The following is a 12,992-nucleotide window of genomic DNA, read 5'->3' as shown; positions in this document are numbered from 1 at the left end:
CCGCTTACAGTGAGCGCTCAATGCTTGCCGCTGATGGATTTTGATAGAACCTGCTAGAAATGTGCATTGGTTTCTCTGGCATGTTTTCTTCCTCTGCACATTTGGGGCAGGCTTTTTGCTCCTTGGCATATTTTGGTCCCTCTTATCCCCTCCGCTCTCATTCACTGCTTCAAAATTGCTCTAAAAATGGCTACTTGCATCCTCTGCCACTTGGATACATAGGTCCATTTTTAGGTGGGGAGGGGTAATTTTTTTATTAAATTTTTTTATTAAAGAGAGGTAGTCAAGCATATTTATTTCCGCATGTCATTTCTGTACATGATTAAACATGTTGAAGCGAGAATATCAAAGAGCTATTTAGAATATTTTGAGCCATGTTAAACTATGGACTATTGGTTTTACAAACCTGTTTTATGAGGGGGGCTGAGGGGAGAGTCTATATATGTCCCCCTTATTAGTTCTTTATAAATAACTGTTATTGAGAACCCAGCTGAGAAAGGCTGAGAGAAAGTTTCACACCCTTCGGTATCTACTGCAACTATATCAACAAAACGGGGTGTTTTTGATTGGTCATCAGAAACTACTCTCCATGTTCCAGGAATATCTGACCAATCGGCACCTGCCCTGAGAGTCCTTCCGAAGAGGGGACCGAGAGGCCCGGAAATCTTTGGGAAGGAATGGATGGTGGGGGCTGAGAAGAGGGTCAGCCGAGCTTCGTTCCTCACCGTCGGATCACTCGCTGGACTAGGGCCAGCTGTCTCTGGGGGCCTCTCCTACTCTATCTACTGCCGCTTGCAATAATTACCACCTCAGCTCCTCCCCCTCTGTCATTTGGTGGGGCCTTTGGACAGTGTTTGTATAAAAGACCTACAGGGAAAGCAGCCTTTCCTCCGTCTTTCTCCATCTGCCAGTCAGTAGTATGAATTGAGAACCCGTTGTATGCAGAGCATTGTGCTAAGCGCTTGCTTGAGACAGTACAATAGAAGACATTATCCCTGCCCTCAAAGATGTTAAAAGTCTAGTGAGTGATTCCCAACCCAAAATTGTTCACCGGAGGAAGAAGGGAAAGGAAAAATGGATATGTAGTGATGATAATTATGGTATTTAAGCTCATACTGCGTGCCAAGCACTGTGCTAAGCGTTGGGGTTGATTTCAGTCTGATCAGGCACAGTCTTTGTCCTACTTGGAGCTCACAGTCTGAGGGGGAGGGAGAGCAGGTATTGAATCCCCATTTTGCAACTGAGGAAATTGAGGATCGGAAGTTAAGTGACTTGCCCAAGGTACACAGCAGGCAGATAGATGGCAGAGCCAGCACGGGAACCTTGGTCTCCTGACTTTTTCCTCCTAGGTTACTCTGGGAATAGACGAGCATGTGCTTAAATAGTAAGATATGCATACCGACATAGATATGCCATGGGTGCATAAGTGTGTTGTTGGTGCTGGAGTATTGAGGTGATAGAAGGGGAATGTGACCTAGGGAGAAGAGAAAAAAATGAATTGGGAAAGGTCTTTAGCTCCTTTTCGAGCCATTTATTTCAAATAGTTTTTGAGTGAGCACCTTCAATTCTTGGGAGTCAACAGTTTTGAGGCCTTCAGGTGATCTTTTATTCATCAGAAAGCTGTCGAGAGTTTAAATCTTCAGATATTATTTTAACTCTAGACTTGTACATCTAGAGTATTCTACTGGGGGCAGCTTAGAAGTCGATTTAAAATTATGTCCAACTGCTCAACATTAGTGTCTTTCCTCTTTCCTCATGTAGCAGCACTCATATTTTGGTTAACATTTGGTCTGTTATTAAGTTTCTTCCCCAGTACTTTTCCAGGGAGAGCCTGGCTCTGAGTTTTAGCACCTGACTGGGGCTGAAGAAACATACGTGGTTGTTAAAGATGTTTAACTGTTATATTTGCTCAAAAACTGTGACAGTATCTGGTTACTCTAATCCATGTTTTGGAAATGATGTTCCTTCTGTTTCCTTCTTCCTGAACTGAAGAATGGAGAATTAATTTATGGCTGCAAAGATGATCAGGACTCGGTTGCTGATTGGACTGAACTTGCCCATCATTTGAAGCCTTTCTTCTTTCCTTCAAATGGCTTAGTTAGTGGACCCCACTGTACAAGGACAATTATTAAAGAACTCATTCATGTAATAACAATGATTTTACTAAGTAGTACAGACACCTGCAGGGCAGGTGACATGAAGACAGTCCCAGTTTCCCAAGGAAGGAGCTACTGTGAAGCAAGTCCTTTCAGCAAGGAACTTGTAAGAAATGGTAAGAATTTCTCAATTAATTTGGTTTTTCCAAGATTTGTTATGGGTGGTCGGCAGGAGTGGGGAGCGATTTCCAGCTTGATCAGACAGCCCAGTTAATCTAGTAGTAGAAATGGTGTTTATTGAGCATCCACTAAGTGCTTGCTCGGACTATGCAATACAAGCAGAAAAGGAGAGGACTCTCTAACCGAGGAGACAGACCTAGAGCTATTGAGTATGCAGCTAATAATGATAATAGAAATAATTGTGGTATTTAAATGCTTACTATGCGCCAGGCACCGTACTAAGCACTGGGGTGGATTCCAGCAAATTGGGTTGGACACAGTCCCTGTCCCACGAGGGGCTCACGGTCTCTATCCCCATTATATAGATGAGGTAACTGAAGCACAGAGAAGTGAAGTTGTGACTTGCCCAAGGTCCCACAGCAGACAAGTGGCAGAGCTGGAATTAGAACCCATGACTTCTGACTCCCAGGCCCGTGCTCTATCCACTACGCCATGCTGCTTCTCTGCTAGGAAGTAGACTTGGGAGGAGCGAAGAGTCCAAGCAGGGGGTGAGGTGAGCCAGATGTCAGTGAGGAATTGGGAATGGTATGCTAGGGTTGTGGGCTTAGGGCCCAGAGAGGATGATGGTGGTGGTGACTGGAATAGGTGATATGGGAGGAGGAGGAGGAGAGGGTTTAAGAAGGAAGTTGAGAAGTTCAGTTTGGGATATGTTGAGCTCATAAGGCAGGCGTTCTAGAGAAGCAGATAGGTTTAGTGGAAAGAGCCCAGGCTTGGGAGTCAGAGGTTGTGGGTTCTAAACCCAGCTCCGCCACTTGTCAGCTGTGTGGCTTTGGGCAAGTCATGTAACTTCTCTGTGCCTGTGAAATGTAAAAATGTAAATCTGTAAAATGGGGATTAAGACTGTGACCCCCATGTGTGACAACCTGATTACCTTGTATCTACCCCAGCACTTAGAACAGTGCTTGGCACATAGTAAGCACTTAAGAAATATCATCATTGTTATCCACAGGGAGATAGATGGCCCAAAAGCAAGAGAATTGAATCCGAGAACTGGGAAGAGGGTAGGGCTAGAGAGCTAGGTTTGCCCATCATGAGTAGGGAGCCTTTCTGCTAATTCTGTTGTGTGTGCTCTCCCATGTGCATAGTACAGTGCTCTGCACAGTGCGCTCCGTAAATGCCATGGATTGATCCAGTCGTTCACAAAGCGTGGTAGCCGAAGGTACGCGAGAGGATGAGTTCCCAAAAGAGGGAGCGCAGGGGGACCCAACAGAACCTTGAAAGTCAGGCGCCCAGGATTAGGGGATGAGAGGTGGAACCAGAAATATCAGAAAAGGAGAGGTCGGGGGAGAACTAGGAGAGTGTATCGAGCTGTCAAAACCAAGATTGGATAGTACTTTAAGGAGAAAGGGGTGGTCCACGGGGTCAAAGGCGACTGAAGTTGAGGAGGATTAGGACAGGGTAGAGCCCATTGGACTTTGGTGTCAAGGTAATCATGGGTGACTTGAGAGAGCACAGCCTTGATGCAGAGGACGGGGCCAAGACCCGATCGTAAGTAGTGTCAGAAGAGAGTTGGTGGAGAGGAAGGGAATCGGCTAGTGCCGAAGAGTGCTCTGCGTGTGGTAGGCATTCAGTAAATGCTATGAATTGATTTATACAATCCTTTCAGGGAGTGTGGACAAGATAGAAAGGAGGGAGATGGGGCAGTAGCTGGGGGGTGGGGGAGTGTGGGGATCCAGGGTTTGGTTTTTTTTAAAATCATTTTTATTAAGAGTATGGGAGATGTGACTGTGTTTGAAGGCAGAGAGGAAGGAACCATGAGAGAGAGGCGGGGCAGGGGGGAGTTTTTTTAAGAGATGACGATATAGGGTCACGGGCACAGGCAGAGAGGGTAGAATTGAAAAACAGGTGGGAAATTTCTTGAGAAACAGCTAGGAAGGAGTAGAAAGGAGGAGGGAGTAGTAGAATATTTACCTCAGTACTTAGTACAGTGCCTGGCACAGAGTAAGCGCTCAAGAGATACCATCGTTAAATACTGTCAGTGGTGAGAGGGAGGAACTGTGGGAAGTTCACTCGTGATGGTTCCTATTTGACAAAATAGGTCACTGGGGGCTAGGGAGGGGGGATGTTAGGGGCATTTGGTGATTTGATGGTTTGGAATATTAGGTGAGGGTTGTGGGAGTTGATGAGGGAGGAATTGCCAAGGAGAATAATAATAATAATGTTGGTATTTGTTAAGCGCTTACTATGTGCAGAGCACTGTTCAAAGCGCTGGGGTAGACACAGGGGAATCAGGTTGTCCCACGAGGGGCTCACAGTCTTAAACCCCATTTTACAGATGAGGGAACTGAGGCACAGAGAAGTTAAGTGACCTGCCTACAGTCACACAGCTGACAAGTGGCAGAACTGGTATTCGAACCCATGACCTCTGACTCCCAAGCCTGAACTCTTTCCACTGAGCCACGCTGCTTCTTGGAATGTTTCAAATCAGAGAAGAAAGCTGATTTCAGAACAGGAGAGAATGAATTTGAAGAGGCTGAAGTTTTAGCCTGCTGTCTGTCAATCAGCTATATGTATTATAATAATAATGATGATGATGGTATTCATTAAATGCTTACTATATGCCGAGCCCTGTTCTAAGGGCTGGGGGCGATACAAGGTTATCAGGTTGTCCTACATGGGGCTCATGGTCCTCATTTTACAGATGAGGTAACTGAGGTCCAGAGAAGTGAAGTGGCTTGCCCAAGGTCACACAGCAGACAAATGGCGGAACTGGGATTAGAACCCACGTCCTCGGACTCCCAAGCCTGTGCTCTTGCCACTAAGCCACGCTGCTTCTCGGAGTGCTTACTGTATGTAGAGCACTGTTCCAAGCGCTTGGGACGGTACAATACAACAGAGTTGGCAGACATGTTACCTCACCACAAGGTTTTAACAGCTGTGCTTCACTCTGCTAGTGCAGGAGTGGAAGAAACAGACCATGGGGGAGAACCAAGGCTGGGGATTGGAGGGGTGGGGCTTAGGTTTCAGCATTACAGAAGGGGAGGGTTGGGAATAATAAAAGGTGTAGTAATGTGGGCAGGGAATGTCACTTTGCTGTTGTATTGTACTTTCCCAAGGGCTTCGTACAGTGCTCTGCATACAGTAAGCACTCAATAGATATGAATGAATGGGTCCAGAGGTCTCAGTGGGAGGTGAGGACAGCATTTGAAGGTTGGGGGGTAGGAGTGAGATGCCATCTTAGAAGGGGGTCGTCAGACAGTGGTACTTCGAAATCGGTGAGGTTCGCGATTAGATTAGAACACTGTAAATACAGAGTCTAGTGTTTTGAGCTGTCGTGGAGCAAGTGGTCAGCACCGTTGAGTAGGCTGTGTGACTAGCATGCCTAGTGGTCAGAGGGATCATCATCAACCTTGAGGTTGAAATCCCTGAGGATCAGAGCAGAAGAGGGAAGAAGACACAGCAAGTGCTCAGTTAATACCACTGGGTGATGAGGAGAGAACAGCAGAGCAGAGGAGGGAACAGAAAGGGGTAGATGAGTGCGACGGGAAGCTGCAGAGAACGGTAGAGACAGATGATGGAGTGGAAGCAACCTTGTGGGGCAAGGAGCAGGCTAACTCCTTCCCCTTCCCCCATGATTCAGGGGGAATGGGAGAAGATGAGGACAACTCAGGAGGGAGTGGTGGGGGAGACCATATCTTCAGGCAGTCTCTCGTCTCGTTGATGGCTGCTGTAGGTGCCCACTCTGGGGACGGATGAGAGAAGTGATCACCTCTTCCCCCTCCGCCCCACATTTTGAGCTGGACTCCTAGATTTTGCTTGACCCGGGTGGTCTGACCAGACCCAAGAATTGCTGGTCAGAGCTGAAAAGAGCTGAAAATGGCCGCTTTCTCACCTATTAACTCTTGGAAGCCTGTCCCTTCCCAGCCTTCAGCAACCCCTAAAAGTCCTGCCCTCTTTTCATCCCATGCTCAAGATGGAAAAGTTGGGACCTCTGCTGGTGGCGAGGAGGGAAGAGTGAGCTACTGCTAATTTGGGGAGAAAGTTAGATTGCCAGGAGTCGGTGCTTTTATCCAAACAGAATGTAGTAATTGCAGGGACATTGCCTGATTATCCTAATGGAAAAACGAATGACCGGGATTAATTGAATATACAGTCCCGCGGTTGGCTTGGAAAAGAGGCGGAGTCTCTGTTAATGCTGCCACAGAGCTCTCTGAGGTTGGACACTCCCTTAAAAATTCTTATAATTGGATTGGAATGAGTCTGCTGTCCCCTCTGTTCCCCAGGTTCCCGCTCTTCCTAGAATTGGGCAATTCTTTTGGTTACGTAACATTTCCCTCCTCGCCTCACATACCTGGCCATCTTGCTCTTTAGAGTCCATCTGGGGAGGAAGAAGTATTGAGCGAATCCCTGACTGGCAGCCCTCATTCCACCTTGACCCTTTCCCGGTCTGATTTCCTCCCAACAGTTCACCATGGCCTTTTAGCCTGGAACGTCACACCTTCACGTACCTCCTTGCTCTCATTTATCTTCAGGCTTCATCTGAGGTGACTGGGCTCTGGCAGCCAGCATTGGCCTTACAGTTCCCTCGGCCATTCCCGGCCCAACTCTCTGGCTCTCAGCCCCCACCGGGCCTGTCCCTAATCTCCCCTTTGCTTGGCTCTATTGTTGGCAGTCACAGACCCGTCGATTGTCTCCGTAGCAGAGGCGGCTCCTCCTGGCACTCCCCTCTACGCTCCCTGACAAGTCTCACTGTTAGGCAGTTCCCCGACCCCTAACCCTCGGCACAGCTCAACAATACAGAGGGACTTCTCTCCAGCAACTGTGGCCACAAGCAACTGGGACACATCTGCGTACGTGTCCCTCCTGAAAATCCCATCTCTACCAAACTTTCTCCGGTTGACTTCCCAGCTCCCTGCCCCCAGATCATCCCTTCAGCTGACTTCTAGCACTCAGGAACTTGTACTACCCACCTCAGCACTCATGGTCATATGTCTGCTGACTTGATATGTTTTCACAGCATTGTAAACAGTTTATGTCTGTCTCCCTTGTTAGAATGGAAGCTCCCTGTGGCTCATTGTGTAGAGGGGGAGACGCATTAATTAAAAAACATAAATTATGTATATGTACATTAGGGCTGTGGGACTGAGAGGAGGGGTGAATAAAGGGTGCAGATCCAAGTACATAGGTAACACAGAAGGGAGTGGGAGAAGAGGCAATGAGGGCCTAGTCGGGGGAGGCCTCTTGGAGGAGATGTGTTTTCAATAAAACTTTGAAGGTGGGAAGGGTGATGGTCTGTCGGATATGAAGGGGGAGGGCGTGGCAGGATGTGGGTGAGAGGTTGTCAGCGAGATAGATGAGATCAAGGTACAGTGGGTAGGTTGGCATTAGAGGAGCAAAGCATGCAGGCTGGGTTGTACTAGGAAATCAGGGAGGTGAGGTAGGAGAGTGCAAGGTGATTAAGTGCTTTAAAGCTGATGGTAAGGAATTTCTGTTGGATGTGGAGGTGGATCAGCAGCCACTGGAGGTTCTTGAAGGAGTGGGGAAACGTGGACTGCACGTTTCTTTAGAAAAATGATCCGGGCAGCGGAGGAAGGTATGGACTGGAGAGGGGAGAGACAGAAGGTGGGGAGGTCAGCAAGGAGGCCTATGCAGTAATAAAGGTAGGATAAGATAAGCACTTCGATTATCGTGGTAGTTTGGTTGGAGAGGAAGGAGCAGATTTTACAGATGTTATAAAGGTTGAACAGACAGGGTTTGGGGACATATTGAATATGCGGATTGAGTGAGAGAGATGAGTTGAGGATAAGGCCAAGGTTACGGGCCTGTGAGACGGGAGGATGGTGGCGCCGTCTACGGTGATGGGAAAAATCGGGGAGGACAGGGTTTGGGTGGGTGGATAAGGAATTCTGTTTTTGACTAGTTTGAGGTGTTGGCGGGACATCTAAGTAGAGATATCCTGAAGGCAACAGGAAATGCGAGACTGCAGAGGAGGAGACACATCAGGGCTGGAGGTGTAGATTTGGGAATCATCCACATAGAGATGGTAGTGGAAGCCAGGAGAGCAAATGAATTATCTAAGGGAGTGGGTGTAGAATAGAATAAAAGGGGACCCAGAACTGAACCTCGAGGGACTCCCACAGTTAGGGGGTGGGAGGCAGAGGAGGAGCCTGTAAAGGAGACTGAGAAGGAGCTGCCAGAGAGAGAGGAGCAGAACCAGGAGAGGACAGTGTCAGTGAAGCCAGTGTTGGATAATATTTCCAGGAAAAGGAGCTGGTTGACATTGTCGAAGGCAACTGAGAGGTCAAAGAGGATTAGGATGGAATAGAGGCCTTTGGATTTAGCAGGAAGGAGCTCATTTGTGACCTTTGAGAGGCCAGTTTTCATGGAGTAAAGGGGACGAAAGCCCGATAGGAGACTCTGGTTCAGGGAGAGAACTGGAGAAGAGGAAAGGAATAAAAATGAATCGGTTGAGTTCATCTGCTAGTTAGTGAATGAGCTCTCTTGGATAGGTGGGTAAGAGCCGGAATTGGTGGAAGAAAGATGTGGGGAAGTTTTTGTGAGAGTGTCTAGAGTAGGTGGGAGAATGAGGGTGGAGTTGGATGGCGAGGAAAGAGCAGATTTTAGAGATGTTGTAAAGGTTGAACCGATAAAATGAGTCTGGGGCTCGGCAGGGTTTGGTTCACCTACTCCAAGCTTGAGGCTGAGGAGGGTAGAGGATCAATCAGTCATTTACTGAGTGCTTATACTGTGCAGAGCACTATACTAAGGGTTCGGAAGAGTACAGTACAACAGAGTTGGTAGACATGATTCCTGTCCTCAGGTTGGGGAAGCAATTGAATTTAAAGATATGTACATAGTGTTATGGGTGAGCGGGAAAGAATATGTAAATACTTAGGGGGTAAGGACTCAAGTGCCTGGGTGGGGAGATGAGAGATTAGTCAGGGAAGGCTTCCTGGAGGAGAAGTGATTTTCGTAGGGCTTGGAAAATGGGGAGAGCAGTCGGCTGCCAGATGTGAAGGGGGAGAGAGATCCAGGCACAGGGTGGTCGACAGCGAGAGAGATGAGCGAGGCACAGCGAGGAGGTTGGCTTGAGAGGAGTGATGAACAGGCTGGGCTGTAGGGAGAGAAGAGCTTATTGAGTGCTGTAAAGCCAATGGTCAGGAGTTTCTGCTTAAGGTGGAGAGGGCTGGGCAACTATTGGAGGTTTTGGAGGACTGTGGGAGGCATCTGCAGAACGATACTTTAGAAAGGTGATCCGGGGCAGCAGAGTCACATCTGTCCTGGAGAAGGGAGAGTTTGGCTTTTAAGTGAAGATACCTCTTACAGTCCTTCCTGGACTGTGTGCTCTTTGTGGGCTGGGAACGTGCCTACCACGTCTACTGTATTGTATCTTCCCAAACGCCTAGTTCAGTGCTCAACAACCAGAAAGCACTCAATACCAGGGATCGATTTGATTTCATACAAGACTTTCCCGAGAAGACTCGTGAAATATTTTCCATCAGTCAGTGGCATTGTTTGGCACCTACTATGTGCAGAGCACTGTACTGAGTGCTTGGGGAAAATCCAATCCAGTAAAGTGCGTAGATGTGACCATGCTCCCCCCCCCCCCTCAGGAGCCTGCAATCTACAGTCCCTCACTTAATGACTGTTCCACGTTGTTAAGGAGAGCAAGAGATCTAAACCAGGTTCATACTGGGCCTTTGTACGGAGTATCTCACCAGACATTTTAGTCTATCGGTACGTCAGTCATGTTTATTGAGTGATTAGTGTGTGCAGTCAATCATATATATTGAGCGCTTGGGAGAGGACAATATAACAGTATAACAGGCACATTCCCCACCCACAATGAGCTTACAGTGTAGAGGGGGGAGACAGACATTGGTATAAATAAGCAAATTACAGATACGTACATAAGTGCTGTGGGGCTGGGAGGAGGGCTAAATAAAGGGAGCAAGTCAGGGTGATGCAGCAGGGAGTGGAAGGAAGGGAAAAGAGGGCTTAGTCAGGGCCCTTCACCAGAGACGGGGTCCCTGCCCACCGAGAATTTCCACAAGAATTAAATACGGAGAACAGAGATTAGGAGAATGGGAAAGAGCAAGAGAGGATGGAAGGGGCGGTATTTGAGCCGAACTGGACGGTCCGGAAGGACATTCTTAGGAGCTACGAGATGCCTCCTTGGCCGGGGTGCCACCTGCTGCAGTAGTGCTGGTGAAAATGAAGACTTCAGTCTTCACAGGCAACTTTGTATGGCTTTCACTTTTGGATTTTTCCCTTCCAGAACAACATCCAGATTTCCCTTTGTTTTTTTGGTTCTTGGGTTTGTTCCGCTCTGACAGTTGGTTACTCCACAGTTTCAGCCAGATGTCCTACAGCTGGTATAGAGGGAAGATATTCAGGGGGAGAGGAGGAGAGAACCAAGTACACACTTAGTTGGTCCGTAGGTCGAAGTTGACGCTGTTGAGCTGTAAGTCCTAGATCAGAAACTTTAAAATCCACAATGCATAAAGAGGAAAGGGGTTGATCGCTTTTTCCCAGTGGATAAATGGAAGAGGCAAGCATTTCAGCATTTCCCAGTATTTTCCTAGGCTAATTTGAAAGCGCGACTTAATTGTTTGAAAATGAGCATGTTGTCTTGATTGTGTATTTTGTAGGTAAAAACAAACTGGAAAGCTCAGGGTTACCAAAGGGTTGTCTCTTGTACAAAACCCTTCAGGCCCAGATGCTGGATATGCTGGACATTGAGGGACTTTACCCGTTGTACAACAGAGTTGAGCAGTACTTAGAGGAGTTTCCTGAAGAGAGGTAACACTTATACTATTTCCTCTATCGGCATAGTCTTTTGGAGCAGGTGTAATAAGATGGAGCCGTGTGAAGTCTGTGGGTGAAAGATAGGGTTTCTTGAGTTCTTTCGGGACCTACAAAACCTAAATTTTGTAGGTTTTCTATAGGAGTAATCAGAGAGGAAAACAGCAGATAAAACCACGTTCCGTGTAATGTTCCGGCTTCCTCTGCGTGGGCAGTTACATTTCTTGAAGAGGAAAAAGAACAGGTGAACAATCTTGCAAGTTGAAATGCTGAGCAGAAGGGCACAATGGAAGGGATTTTGCTTTTCCTTTTGCCTATTTTTGTGAACCTGTCCAATTTGGCGATTGGATGACCTCCAACCAAGCCTCTCTGACGCCCACATTCATACATACATACATACATGAGAGCGCATGCACACACGCGTGGGCTCAGGCTCTCTCTCTCCTTCCTCCCTCCTCCCAAACCCTCCCCCAAGTAGATTATACCATCCTAGACGGTGAATTACTGGGCCCAACCCATTCACCACCTTAAAATCGAGGGTGAGGCATTCAAACCAGATCCGGTATGGAATTAGTTGTGGATAAAAGTGAGGGAAAACAGACCAAAAAATGTTCCCAAAGTAGGGACACCTTCTCTGTCCTTTGAAGGTTTCTGTCGCTCCATTGTACGTGTTTCCTTGGAGTGTGTGGTGTATGTATTTTTCCTTATATTTTGTCTATTTCTGCGTGCGTGTGTGTGTGTCAGAGGTCTTGGCAATGTCTTAAGTCTAGAAATGAGGAGGGTTGGTGGTGACAGGAGGCTCGGGGGTTCCCGAACACTGACCATCTCCTAGCAACTTGCCCTCGCTCTTCTTGGCCCAACCTCGGGGTCTTGGTTGGAAGCCTTGGAAGTGGCCGAGGAATTCTAAAAGAGTGGTGGTTTATGGTGAGCGATAACCACAGCCGTTTACCGGAACCGGGACTCCTTGGGTACTTACTTCTATGGAGGCTGTTAGAGCTAAAGGGGCCGTGGTTGAATTATTTGATAACAGTAGATGAGCCACGAGAGGGCACTACAGCTCCAGATATTGCACTTCAGCGATTTCCGTTGGGTTGAACTTATTCGGTGAACTCTATGTCTCCTTGCTGGTGAACGTTGAAAGTTAATCCTTAGAGCAAATTGTTTAATAAATCAGGACTAGGAGTCCAATGGGCCTTTCAACAAATCGTTGCTATTAAGTGCCCAGTGGGTGCAGAGCACTGTACTAAGCACTGGGAGGGAATAACGGGGGTGAATCGGACCCGGTCCCTGCCCTTGGGTGCGTGTGTGTGTGTGTGTGCGGGGGGAGGCTCACCCTAGAGTAATTGGGAACCTGTTGAGGCTAGACTTGTACTGCCCTGTATGAACATTTCGCAGTCGTCTTTGTGCCTTACCCTTTTCCTTTCTCTTCCCTTTTCTCCCGCGTCTGGCAGAAGCACATTACAAATAGATGGACCATATAACGAAGCGTTTTATAAAAGACTTCTTGATCTTTCAACCGAAGATGACGGAACTCTAGCATACGCTTTGACAAAGGTAACAGCCTTGTTGAAGAGGGGGGATGATCTTCACTCAGTTTGCTCTCTTAGTGTTTAGGAAACTGACTGGGTTTTTTTTTTTTTTAGTGTAAATTCAGGTCAGTTTTCTTTCCTGCCACATTTCTTTAGGGGTGCATCCTGGGGGTGATTTGGGATCAACTAGAAGTTGTAAACTAGCCATAAGTAATAATGCCCTTTTCTTGGCAGGGGGCTGTCACCCGTTGCCGGGGACAGGTTCTTTTGGAATCGGCACGGCGAGAGAGAGAGAGAGAGAGAGAGGGGCCAGGGATGGAAAACCTGAGTTTTGTATAGAACTGATTCCACGGGGCAAATTGAATTATTTAGACGCGACAAT

At 47.5% G+C, this 12,992-nt stretch overlaps 2 protein-coding genes across 3 annotated transcripts in view; one reads left to right on the top strand and one right to left on the bottom strand.

Annotated features, from left to right (window-relative positions):
* The window catches only part of IPPK (inositol-pentakisphosphate 2-kinase), a 52,187-nt gene that overhangs the window by 34,099 nt on the left and 5,096 nt on the right, over positions 1 to 12,992 (top strand). For both annotated transcript variants that reach the window (XM_029049908.2, XM_029049909.1), the window contains 3 exons: positions 1,993 to 2,272; positions 10,928 to 11,078; positions 12,533 to 12,635. In XM_029049908.2, coding sequence (XP_028905741.1) covers positions 1,993 to 2,272; positions 10,928 to 11,078; positions 12,533 to 12,635 — 534 coding nt within the window. The remainder of the gene's footprint in view (positions 1 to 1,992; positions 2,273 to 10,927; positions 11,079 to 12,532; positions 12,636 to 12,992) is intronic.
* LOC103170973 (centromere protein P) overlaps positions 10,269 to 12,992 on the bottom strand; it is a 267,419-nt gene continuing 264,695 nt past the window's right edge. Inside the window, exon 9 of the mRNA XM_039910098.1 lies at positions 10,269 to 10,648. Coding sequence (XP_039766032.1) covers positions 10,617 to 10,648 — 32 coding nt within the window. The 3' untranslated portion in view covers positions 10,269 to 10,616. The remainder of the gene's footprint in view (positions 10,649 to 12,992) is intronic.

Source organism: Ornithorhynchus anatinus, chromosome X1 (assembly GCF_004115215.2).
Source record: "Ornithorhynchus anatinus isolate Pmale09 chromosome X1, mOrnAna1.pri.v4, whole genome shotgun sequence".
Classification (NCBI taxonomy): Eukaryota; Metazoa; Chordata; class Mammalia; order Monotremata; family Ornithorhynchidae; genus Ornithorhynchus; species Ornithorhynchus anatinus.
The sequence above is the reverse complement of the archived record's forward strand: the minus strand, read 5'-3'. Positions and strand labels throughout refer to the sequence as shown.